At 50.1% G+C, this 12503-nt stretch overlaps 1 protein-coding gene across 3 annotated transcripts; it reads left to right on the top strand.

The window, feature by feature from the left end:
- The first annotated feature begins 594 nt into the window (after positions 1–594).
- On the top strand, positions 595–10567 carry MEAF6 (MYST/Esa1 associated factor 6). 3 transcript variants are annotated; one of them, XR_007353366.2, is made up of 8 exons: positions 595–752; positions 1568–1683; positions 2289–2376; positions 3079–3124; positions 4467–4659; positions 8542–8599; positions 9243–9276; positions 9771–10567. XR_007353366.2 is itself a non-coding variant. In XM_048825791.2 (8 exons), the coding sequence occupies exons 1-8, from the start codon at positions 657–659 to the stop codon at positions 9777–9779; spliced, it is 612 nt and encodes a 203-aa protein (XP_048681748.1). In that variant the 5' UTR covers positions 595–656; the 3' UTR covers positions 9780–10567. The 3 variants fall into 3 exon arrangements, 2 of the variants coding, with proteins under 2 accessions (XP_048681748.1, XP_048681750.1); XM_048825791.2 differs by lacking the exon at positions 8542–8599 and adding an exon at positions 8408–8437; XM_048825793.2 differs by lacking the exon at positions 8542–8599.
- The last annotated feature ends 1936 nt before the right edge of the window (positions 10568–12503 follow it).

Genomic DNA, 12503 nt, shown 5'->3' on the forward strand with positions numbered 1-12503 from the left:
CGGGGGGGGGCTCGGCGCGGGGTGGATGGGGGTCCCCGAGGGGTTCGGGGGGGGCTCGGTGCGGCGTGGATGGGGGCCCCGGGGGGGGCTCGACGCGGGAGGCCCCGGGGGGGGGCTCGGCGCGGGGGGGTCCGGGGGGTCCTGGGAGGGGGTCTCGGTGCGGGAGGTCCCGGGGGGGGCTCGGTGCGGGGTGGATGGGGGTCCCCGAGGGGTTCGGGGGGGGCTCGGCGCGGGGTGGATGGGGGTCCCGGGAGGGGGTCTCGGTGCGGAAGGTCCCGGGGGGGGCTCGGCGCGGGGTGGATGGGGGTCCCCGAGGGGTTCGGGGGGGGCTCGGCGCGGGGGGGTCCGGGGGGTCCTGGGAGGGGGTCTCGGTGCGGGAGGTCCCGGGGGGGCTCGGCGCGGGGGGCCCCAGGGGGGCTCTGTGGGGGGGCTCGACGCGGGAGGCCCCGGGGGGGCTCGGCGCGGGGGGGGCCGGGGGGACCCGGGGGGGGGCCCTCCCGGGGCAGCGGGAAGTTGGGGCTCCGCGGCTCGGGGCCCGGCCGGCCGGCGCGGGCGGGTCTCAGCGCTGCCCCCGGCGGCCCAGGCCGGCAGCGCAGCCCGGCTGCGGCCCCCTCCCCCCGGCGCGGCTCCCGCCCCGCCGCAGGCCGCAGCCCATCATGGCGGCGCTGCACACCAAGGCCGGGGGCCCCCCCCAGATCCCCGACACCCGCCGGGAGCTGGCCGAGCTGGTGAAGCGCAAGCAGGAGCTGGCGGTGAGGGGCAGGGGGCGCGGCCGCCCCGCTCCCGCCGCGTCCCGGCCGCCCGCGCTACGAGAGGCCGCGGGCTGGGGAGGCGGCTAGGCCGCGCCCCCCCCGGCCTCCCGCCCGCGCCCCCCCCGGCCTCCCGCCCGCGCCCCGGGTCGAGCTGGGCCCGCAGCCCCGCCGTGGGGCCAGGGGGGCGTCTGGGGGATGGGGCTGGAGAGCCCAGGGGAGGGGCCGGGGGACCGGCTCTGGGGGGCAGTGGGGCATGGGGGGGACCGGCTCTGGGGGGGAAGTGGAGTTGGGGGTGCAGCGGTTCTGGGGGGGTGGGGATTGGGGGTGCACCGGCTCTGGGGGGCAGTGGGGATTGGGGTGGGGAATGGGGTGCAGCGGTTCGGGGGGGGAAGTGGGGTTGGGGGTGCAGCGGCTCTGGGGGCGGTGGGGATTGGGGTGCACTGGCTCTGGGGGGCAGTGAGGATGGGGGAATCTGAGGGGGATTAGAAAACGGGGGGGATATAGAGGGCACATTGGAGAGTAGCGGTATCTGGGGGGTATCCCGCTTCCATGACAACAGGCACGAATCCCCGGGCATCTCCTGCATCCTTCCCCCTTTTCCATCTGTGCCCATCCCTCCCTGCCTGCTCCCCTGCAGCAGGCATGAACCATGAGATCTGGGGGAGCTGACCCACGTCCAGAGCGCTCACAGCCTCTGCAGACTCCTGGGAGTCCCTTGGCAGTGGCCAGCTCTGGTACCCCTGGGATCATTGACCGGCTCTGGGGATATGCTGGCGTTAGCCTCGTCTTCTTTTGTTCTGTGCTTCTTATACCAGGAGACCCTAGCGAATTTGGAGAGGCAGATCTATGCTTTTGAGGGCAGCTACTTAGAGGACACCCAGATGTACGGCAACATCATCCGTGGCTGGGACCGCTACCTGACAAACCAGAAGTGAGTGGAGAGAGGTGACTTTTCTGGGTGCCTTGGTTCAGGGGATAGTAGTTTCACTCTGGCATGTAACATTTGGGCTTTTTGCTTCGTAATATGTTTCCATCCCAGTCCTGAGGTTCTGGTTTCTAAACAGCTTTGATAAGTGGAACTTTTAAAAAAATAAGAGATTGGGATGGTCCCTGAGGTTAGCTAATACACAGGGCATTGTTTCTCTTAAGATGGCTTGTGTGTGGACCAGTTGAAACTACATCAGCCAGTAAAACTTCTCTGTGCACTTGCATCTTGTCTCCCTCTTCCCAGCACTAAAGGGGGCCTTATGGGTACCGGGGACTCGTGGAGCTCCCCAAGTCTCCATATGTTTTCAGGGGACACAGCATGTAACAGGCACAATTTCTCTTCAGATAACTGTAAGGACATAGGTGTAGGGCATTCTCAGGGATTAGTAACTGGTCCATTAGGGACTTTTGTGCAGTGTCCTTGGGCTGCAGTGTCTTTCTGCCTTGTCCTAACCTGCAGGTTATGCCTTGCGTGGGTAGATAAGGGAACAGAACACCGTCTGACATGGTGACTGAGTATTTGCAATGAGGCCATGCTGTGTATTTCAGAAACTCGAACAGCAAAAACGACCGAAGGAACCGGAAATTTAAAGAAGCTGAACGACTCTTCAGCAAATCTTCGGTCACCTCCGCAGCAGTGAGTACGGCGCTTGTGGCCTGGCAGCATGCAACGCCAACTCAAGTCCTGAGCTTCCTGGGCAGAACTGCCTGGCCTTTGCCCATGAACATCGGGGAGGACAAATCTGAGCTGAACAGATCCTATATTGTACACTCTCCCCTCCATCATTTCTCACTCTTCTCCTTTCTTCCAGGTTGTGCTGAATTGTTCTTCATGGAGTTTCCTTCAGTTGTTCACTTTGTACCTAACAAGGGGAAAATAGCCTGTTTATTCTACTTTCTTTGGCCTCATTGAGAGGAAACCCTGGGGTGGCTGATCTCTCCCTGTTCTTAGGACTAGTCCCCTTGGCATAGTTTGTGCCCTTTCAGTGGCTCTGTTGATCTGTCTTCTCCTCTCACAAGCATCTCCCATCTGCCCATAAAATTCACATCTGCCGCAATGCCCAAATGTCTCTGAGAGGAGGGAGTGGGGGACAGACCAATCAAGAAACTTCTGTGTCTCACGATCCTATTTCTGCCCTCATTGGCATTCTCCCTTCTCTTCCTTTTTGGCTTTAATGCCCTCTCCTGTCGTGACATGCTGAGTTTAGACTGCAGGGTCTTTGGAGCAGAGACCAAAGAACCACCTCTTGTGCTGTGAGGGGCCTTGCATGCTTTTGAGAGCTTGAAAAAAATAATAAATGGGAATCTGTCTTTATTAATGTGCCTTCTGATTTTCTAGGCAGTCAGTGCATTGGCCGGAGTTCAGGACCAGCTCATTGAAAAGCGTAAGCTGCTACTTCTTTCCTCTCACCACCTGACTAACTTGGAATGAAGCAAGTTGCTTCCTGAGGAATTAGGTCACGTGTCTGTTCTCTTCACACCATAGGCACCGGCTTCTAATTCTCCTTGGGGGTGCTCAACCCCTGCGCAGCCCCAGGCCCCGTCCCAACTCCACCCCTGCCCCTTCTCCGCCTCTTTCCGCCCCCTCCCCTGAGCACGCCCCATCGCTGGTCCTCCTCCTGCCTCCCAGCACCTCCTGCATGCCACGGAGCTGTTCCTCTGCGTGCAGGAGGCGCTGGGAGGGAGAGGGAGGAGTTGATCAGCGGGGGCCATCTGTTGCAGGAGTTGTGGTGGGGGGAGTTTGGCTGCTGGTGGGTGCTAAGCACCAGCTAATTTTTTCCTGTGGGTGCTCCAGCGCCTATGCTTCTCCCCTTACCAGGTGCACGACCAAGGGTAATTATGGTCCTGTTAGAGGGTTCCCCTTCCAGCACTGTTTTAATTGGTCCTTGTGATTCCCTGTTGGTTAGGTATGCTGCTTTTCACACCCCAGCAATTGTGTTGCTCTAAATAAGGTCACAGTTGTACTCATTACAAGTGTATATGTTAAAATGTAGACCTCTCTTTTAGCAATGGCATTATCTTTTGTGTCTGCTTGAACTGCTGACTGCAAGTGAAGTGTGTTTAAGTGGGTTTGGTATTTTTGGGAGGTGAGGCTCTGGGGGTTGAAGCTCTGGCTCTTTTTCTTTCCTGACATTAAATGGTAAGTAATTGTCAGTGGATCTGAGTGCCTGCTGCCCAGAACCCCTGGCATCTGTCACAAGTTTCACACAAGTTTACATCTTCCCTCCTGAGTTAGCAGAATCGCTCACTGTTCGGCTTTGATGTAGAGGTTGAGTGCACCAACTTTTAAGCCACGATAAAAGGGATTGTTGGTGCTGGCTCTCTGCCTTTGGGGCTGAGAGTTTTTGCTCTTTCTTGGGTGCTTAAGGGCATTGTGTGGCATATACTATAGAAATTGGTATGCAGTAAATCCATTTTTACCCGGGTTATTCCTGAATCAGGTGTTGATTGAATTGGATTTGATTCTAGCATGCATCTGTTTCTAAGGGGGTAACTTGCCACACTGAGGAAATGCTGCTTAGTCCCGCTTAGTGACCTTTTTCTGTGCTATCTACTGGAGACGTTAAGCTGCCCTCCATGTGGCTTCCATATGCGGTTTGCTGCTGCACTTGGGATTTGGCTCCAGCGCTTCCTTATTCTGGGTGCGAAGGGATTCACCAGGGTCTGCGGTGGGGCTGAACGGATGGGAAGTAACAGCTGTGCTCTTGTGGGTTTGTTGTGTTCTAGAGGAGCCAGGTAGTGGCACAGAGAGTGATGCTTCTCCAGACTTTCACAATCAGGAGAATGAGCCCAGCCAGGAGGATACTGAAGAGCTGGATGGGACTGTGCAGGGAGTGAAACCGCAGAAAGCCGCATCTTCCACCTCCTCCGGGAGTCACCACAGCAGCCACAAAAAACGGAAGAACAAAAATCGACACAGGTTAGTGGGGCCAGCTGCCCTCACCACGTCCTCTGAACAGCTGGTTGTTGCCCAAATGGCATTATGGCCTGAAAGTAGCCAAATGTATTCAAGCAATGAGCAGTTCAGACCACTGGTTAGTTGGGGTCATTAAGTGCAAATGACAATCTGATTTCTCGCTTCATGTTAACCTGCAAATCACTGAATCAAATTTATTACATTCACTGGGTGACATCAGACAACCTATCTGGCCCCGCTCCCATAATCTCCGGGAGGGATAAGAGTGGGAGACATTTAGAAATAGTTGGGCTAGTGGACTGAGCAGGGTACTGGAAGGCAAGAGCTTCTGATTTCTAATCCCGGCTCTGATAAGATACCTGTATGGCCTTGGGACAGGACCCCTCCCTTTTCTGTGCCATTTCAATTTCTCAATCTGTAAAGCAGAATAATACTGGCCTGCCTCCCAGGGGGAGAGGTTACAATCCAGTCCCCTTGGTGCCTGCATCTTGTTCTCTGGAATTGAGTGAGGTAGGGACGTTGACAGATCTGTCTGGGGAAGAGGATCGGGAAATAAACAAAAACGCTTTGGGAATCCAGTGATTATAAAAGTCCTGGAAATCCTGGATATTTTCACCCAAACTTTGCTCCCGAGCCATTTTTGTTGTCATTTGGCTCCAGACTGAGCCTCTGTTCCATGTGGTGTTCTGGAGCTGCCTTGCTTTTCATGTTCATTTGAACGCAGTTGTAAGGAAGCTGACCTCACAGCCATGTAAGAAGTAGTAAAGATCTCACAACCTTCACTTGGTTGCCCTTGGGTGGCCAATTCCGAAATAGGTGGCTTTAGAGATGGCCTATTAGAGATAATGTCACACCACATGGATAATGCCATTTTCTCTACAAAATGATGTCCTCCGCACAATGTGACCTCGTACGTATTGTGCATTCATAGTCACTCTGTGTGGAGGATGCCATTTTGTCGAGAAAAATGGTGTCCTCCAGGCTGTGTGACCTCGCATGCACCATACATGTGAGGACACACTGCAGAGCAAAATGGCGTCCTCTGCACACTCGGGATCACTGCTGCCCCGTCTGCTGGAGGCGCACCCCCATTTGGGGTCACAACTCACAATTGGGAACTGCTGGGTTATGGGCAGGTGTTTTGCCTGATACATTCAACTCCCTTTTTGAAGTTGACTGGATTTTGCGGTGTCAGTGTCTCTTTAATTCTTAGATCCAGGATTTCCTTCCTGCTATAATATTACAATTTAAAAACGTTTGCTCAGTTATATCTCCTTTTAGTTCCTCATGAGCTAGGAATCATGAAGTAGTCTAGAAAGACCTTTTTGGTTTTTCCTGTAGGTAGCTAGAAACAATTTCAGAAGTAACAATAGTTTAAGAACATAAGAACGGCCATACTAGATCAGACCAATGATCTAGCCCAGTGTGCTGTCTTCTGACAGTGAACTGGTGCCCGATGCTTCAGAAGGAATGAACAGAACAGGGCAATTATCAAGTGATCCATCCCCTGTTGTCCAGTCCCAACTTCTGGCAGTCAGATTTAGGGACACCCAGAGCGTGGGGTTGCATTCCTGATCATCTTGGCTAATAGCAATGGATGGACCTATCCTCCATGAACTTATCTATACTTTTGGCTTCACAGCATTCTCTGGCATTGAGTTCCACAGGTTGATTGAACACTGTGTGAAGAAGTACTTCCTTGTGTTTGTTTCAAACCTGCTGCTTATTAATTGCATTGGGTGACCACTGGTTCTTGTGTTATGTGAAGGGGTAGATAACATTATAGGTTTCTTGCAATATGAGAGGAAAGGGACATCCTGTAAAACTAATAGACAGCACATTTAAAACTGACAGAAGGAACTAGTTTTGAAACAAAGCATACTTAACCTGTGGAACTCCCATCTGTGAGAGATCTTTGAGACCAAGGCTTAGTAGGATTCAAATAGCAGTAAGCCTTTATGTGGGCAATAAGAAAGTTCACAGTTACATTAGATCTGATAAAAACTTTATAAACCTTCATGCTTCAGAGCATAAGCCAACCACTAGCACCAGGAGTTAGAAAGAAACTGCCACTCTGGGCCAGTTATTCTGTTACGGGGTTTCTTGTACCTTCCTCTGAAGCAGCTGATTCTGACTACTGTTGGAAGCAGGACATTGAACAAGATGGAAGCCGGGTCTGATCTGGTATGGCAGTTCCTATGATCCTAGAATGTAAAGCAGAGAGAGAAATCTAAATAATACAAAGTCACTTACAATTAATTGACTGTTGTTCTAAAATGCCTTAGTGTGGCCAGTTACTGAATCTGACAAGTCTAACTGTATTTGATACAGCTCTGTGACGTTAAAACGGACTGTTCTTACTAACTACTTCCTAAAATCCTTCCAGCAAAGGAAAAATTCCAGGCACCATCCAGGAACGTGAAGCTAGTCGCAAGAAATTAATGATGTAACTCTAGGTGCTTTGAAATGAAATATACTGGGAAATGCTCTTTGGAAACAGACACCTCCTTGTTTGCCCATTTCTCTTGAATGTCCTGAGATGAAAGTATTATATAAGAAATCTTGAAAGTCTGTCACTGGGGCTGCCCTCTGACTGCAAATCCTGATTCACGGCTCTCCCAGTCGTTTGCATAAGCTGAGTGCTGACTGAAGCTTTGGTGGCCGCTGGAATGGGCTGTCTTCAGGCATGGCTGACACTGCTTGCAAAGTAGTCCAAGCTTTCCTACTTCATACCTCACCAGCTCTGCTAGCAGTACTGGTGCTGTTCCGGCGTGGCGGGAATATCCAGCTCTCACGTCCGGCATCTGAACACGGTGAACCAGGTGAACGGCGTTGGCCGTTGCTCATGGGGGCCCTTAGTTCCACTCTGCTGTGCAAGTGCCAGGGATACCGTCCCCTACCAAACCGTCCCGAATTCAGCGACTTGCATCAGCCGAGGGAGAGCTCACCTTCCGCAGGAATGCTGCTTCCTCTTAGACGTTCCGTTGCAACAAGGCTACTGAGTTAGGACTTAATACCATTGAAGTGTCATGTTAACTCCCCTCTTTCTAACCAATACAATTGTTGGATTCCAGGAGGAGCTCTCTGGAAACAGAGCGCCATGGTGGATGTGCGAGCATGTGTGTATGGATGCTAGAGTCTGCTGATGGGAGTGTAACTGTTTGGTACCTAGATTCAAACAATTCACAGTGTTTTCTTTTTAGGTTTATAAGTGAAAAGTAAGTGTGTGTGTGTGTGTGTGCGTGTGTGCATACAACCATATTTGAATGCGAAATTGCTAAATATTTCTATGACAGCCTCCATCTAGCTGCCTGAACCAACTTCTCTGCTTCTGCCCTAATAATCTAGAGAGAGCCTCTGCTTTCTGAGTGCCCACTTGGTTGTCTTTGCGTGCATCGAAAGTTCAGTCTCCGTCTGGAAGCTAATGTGCTATTCCAAATAGCTGATGGCTTCCTTTCTCTGCGTATAAAAATACCTTACATAAACCACTCTTCCTCTGTTTAACACCTCATTTCCCAGCAATCCACTTGGGGAGGGGGGCTCTGCACTGCCGAGTCCGGAGTGCTTTTTTGTGCCAAATTCTGGTAAATAAATAAATAACATATTCTATATAAAATAAGAACTTTATGGCATTTGGACATTGGCTTTATTTTTTTCTATAATCTCGCTAGGGTGGCTAATCAACCTATTTATTGAATTCATTAGTATATTAATGGCTATTGCTTTCTTCCTTTCAAATGCTGCCCCTCAGCCCGCCTGGCATGTTTGATTATGACTTTGAGTAAGTTTGACTTGAATTAGTACTTGTGCTGTCTTGTTAGTGTGTAGACACCGATGTGCCTTTCTGAGACCTTTCTAACCCATAGTTTATCTGTTTAATTGTAGGTATGTATATTAGGTTAGGCTGGGAAGTTTTTTTAAAAAACAGAAAAACATGATGGAGGTAACATTTTATTTAATAACTTCAGCAAAATTAAATCAACTTTACTCTTCTGCCTCTTTATTTTGTTTTTAAAACTACAGATAAACTTTATCTTAATAAATAGTTAAAAACTGATTTCTGGCTTTGCTTCCTAAAGAAATTAGTGGCATAAATTTGGATATTTTCCTCTGGAGAAATGTAATAAAGCCAATCCCCTTGATTTTATAATACCTGTTGTCTCAAAATCCTCTTTCTCTGTATAGTCCAAGTAAGTAACTATTACCACTATGTCTGAATAATTACCTGTGGCATAGTTACATCTATCTCTTAACAAATTAACATAGAGCATGCATTTTAATCCCATTTTTGCACGCTGCATAACTTCCCTGTGATTTTATTATGAACCTTTGATAACTGTTTCTCTGATTGAGTGGGTGGAATATGCATTTCGGCAAGGTGTAAAGAGTCCGCTCTCATTGATGTTTTTGGTCCTTGCCCAGTAATGTTGGGACAATGATTTGGCTCGTCCAGTTCGGAGAACGTGGATTGAATTAACCAAATAGCCTTTGTTGTAGCCTGTGCCATATGCTGTAGCTGGTTCTTGGAACTCCCATTGAAGTGTAATGTATTGAAATGGACATTTCTCTTCTCTTTCCCATCACAGGATTGATCTCAAGTTAAACAAAAAGCCACGAGCTGTAAGTATCCGTCCTCCTGTGTCATTATTTTTATTGTTAGTCTGTAGTCTGAGGTTGCAGGCTAATCCCCAGCACTCTAGAGTCTGCATCTGCCATGGTTTATGCTCTCTCATTTTCATGGTGGGGGAATAGTTAGCGTGAAATGAGCAATTTCCTTGTGGATTTATCATAGCTGGATTTATCTGTTGCTTGTTACCAGATGTTGGTGACAGTTGAGAGCCCCATATATTTTACTCAAGAAAAATTGTTTCACACCCTTTCCAGCTGTGATTGTTAATCTAGTAAATTGAAAACTATTGGTGATTGGTTGACATATCTCTTAGTTGAAGATTTTGAAGTGCAGATGAGGGTGTTCAGCTACATTAAAATTCTCTTCTCTCTGCCTGCGTGCAAAGAATGATGTGTGTGCTTCATGCCGTTGCGTGTGAAAGCTGATGAAAGCTGTGAAAGCTACTCTGGGGGTATTAATGTCCTGCCCTTTCCCCTCTCTGCAGGACTACTAGACTCATCGGTGCCGAAGCTTCCCGGATCTAGGCCCCCACGTTGAGTCCACACTAAGAAAAACATCAGTCGACTGAATGAGCACAATGGGCAGCTCTCCCACCGAGTGTCTGCACATAGGAATAGTTCACTCAAAAGTACTAAAGTGTGTGTGTGTTTGGGGGGGGTCGGGGGGGGGGGGATAGTCTTGTTTGGCTACATTGGACCATGTACTTTGTGTCATTTTAAAATCACCTGAAATGCAGGAGGACTAAGCTGTGGTGTCACCAATCTCTGGTTCCCGAGTGCGACATTCTTCCCCCACAGCTGGCAACACACACCCTGCAATCGGCTGGTTTTGCTGCTGCCATCACCATTGTCTGTAATAACCATTGAGAGATGCTGTTGTTCCATTTTATACCGGAATGGGGGCGTGGCTCTGTGTGTCCCATGCAGGTTGTAAATCTGTTAGGTTATTTTTTTAATACTGATACTTAGTTTGTTTTTTTAAACCAAACTATACAGTTGACAAATTGGCTTTTGATTTTTCCTTCTTGAATCTGATTAGGCTGTTCATTTTTCAGAATGATCCACTTGAATTCTTACCTTAGTAGAGAAGAAAGTGGCTCACCCCTTTCCTTCATCTTTGATCTTAACACTTCCCCTCCGGTTTTTTCGGGGCACTGAGCTACAAGGATTGGTTGGACCTTGAAGCCATCTTGCTCCTAAAGGTTGGGTGGATTCTCTTTTTAATACAAACATCTGTCATTTGTATATAAAACAATAAAAGTCACGTTTGTCTCTCTTCTCATGTCTTGCTTTGCAGTTGGAGATGTTTCTGTGTTTTGTTTGTTCTAAGCCACTCAAGAATTTCCATCATTCTTCTCCATTTATTCTGTGAGGTTTTCCTGAATTCCTCTACTTTCAGGTACAGCATGTGTTTATGCAGCTCCATGAGCCTCTTAGGAATTGTCTCCTTTACTCCTCCTCCTTGTATACACACACAGTGGTGACTGTCAAGGGAGCCAGGAACTAGCCTCCTTTTGTGCTAATTATTCACAGCTCACAACTAGAGAGATCTTGGGCAGACATGACCACTTGCTGATGTTGCCGGAATACCTCCTGGTAATGGGTGAGCAGCCCTGACTGTTCTCTGAACCAGCTCGCCCATGCACAGGGATGGGTGTCCTAACCAGGGTCAGGAATGTGGTGCTGCCCTTTCCTGGGGGCAGAGCTTTGAGTGCCGCTCACCAGTGTTACCTGGGGCTGAGTGGGGTTTTAGCACCTTTGTTCTCATGCTACAGTCTCTGGAAGGGAGTTGTGCCCACTTGCTTAAACCTCTCCAAATTGCCATGAGGTCTGTGTGCTGTGCCCCTCAATTGCTCCGTATTAGACTCCATGTTACTGAGCCTTGCCTTCTTGGGGACTCCATTTGCTTCCTAGCTTTTGCTTGGGTGGCTGCAGCTCTGCCCTTGCCAGTGGAGTAGCAGAGGCTTGACTTCAATACCATGCAAGGACTGTTAGGTGCCGTTCTACACTAAGACACTCATTTAAGGCCAGGTTGCCTGCGGGGAAAGTCCAAAGCGACAGCAGCAGCGGCTGAGTCCCTTCTTATTGTACGTTCCAGTCTTGGGTTCACCCACAGAGTCACACTTGCTGTAATAGCTGGGCAATTCCTGTAGGCAGCCTCTCTGGGCAGGGGCGGCTGCTGTTTTGGCTATCGTGGAGTGCTGGCTAGTGCTGAGAGACACTGATTTAAGAGGAAGAGGCACACCTGTTCTGCTTTATTCTTCTCTAATCTGTTCTTCCTTGCATTATAACTTGGCAGTGTCAGAAGATTAAAACTAGGGATGGGTAAACATCCAAGAAACTGGACAAGTCCTGAAAATCGCCCTGTGTTCCCCAGCTGCTTTGGAATAAGAACAGCTCTGGCCTTGAGTTTTTGGCTACTCGGCCTTGGTAGCATGGAAAACCCACAACAGCTTTTCCTGTGCTAATTCCCCTTATCCTGGCCCAACGCAGGGACTGCAGAAAGGCATGAACTTGGTAGAGTATCGTTGGCGAACCTTTTCCGACCTCGGAAAACCTGCTGCCGCTCCCAGCCAGCGTCGGCGGGAAGGGTGCGGTGGACACAGCTTGCATTGGCAGCCGGGCACAGTGTGCTGGAATGGAAGCTGTGCTGGTGGTGCCAGCAGTGGGTACTGCTCTGTGCTCTGGCTGGTGGATACGTGCTATCACTTACAGTTCCCTAGACACCTATGCAGAAGGAGATTTGTACTGTAATGATTATAAAGGGGAGCAAGGTTAATGCAGAGCCATCAGCAAAGAGCTAGGGATTGGCATTTTGGGGCTGGGGCCTGGGCTTTGAATCTCTGGGGAGGTGATGACTTTCAGCAAACAGCCAACTGTCCCCTTTCCCAAGAGGCCTGTGCTCTCCGCCCGCACCAGCTCCTGAATCTCTTTGTTTCGATGCAAACTGTCTGGTGCCCTACTCAGCTCAGCAACAGGGACAGAGAGATCAGGCTGGGCCAGGAGCCCCGTGAGGCCAGGAGCAGGGTAGGGCATGGGACGGTAGCTTTGTACCTGTGCAGACACTGAACTGCGATTGAGCAGCCTTTGGAAGCAGGTCCCATGCATTGTGGTTTTTGTTCCCTTTAACGATATTGTGCTGAACAGAGATGTGACCACCCATCAGTCCTGGGCCCAACCCAGCCTAGCTGCAGAGATGTTTTGGTTTTAGAGCTGAA

The sequence above is a fragment of the Caretta caretta genome, chromosome 19 (genome assembly GCF_965140235.1).
Source record: "Caretta caretta isolate rCarCar2 chromosome 19, rCarCar1.hap1, whole genome shotgun sequence".
NCBI classification, from domain to species: Eukaryota; Metazoa; Chordata; order Testudines; family Cheloniidae; genus Caretta; species Caretta caretta.

Bases quoted from the DNA above. Each gene is read 5' to 3' on its own strand.
- MEAF6 (XM_048825791.2), top strand. From the start codon at position 657: ATGGCGGCGCTGCACACCAAGGCCGGGGGCCCCCCCCAGATCCCCGAC. The intron at 753-1,567 runs GTGAGGGGCAGG...TTCTTATACCAG, and splicing joins AGCGCAAGCAGGAGCTGGCG to GAGACCCTAGCGAATTTGGA. The intron at 2,377-3,078 runs GTGAGTACGGCG...CTGATTTTCTAG, and splicing joins CTTCGGTCACCTCCGCAGCA to GCAGTCAGTGCATTGGCCGG.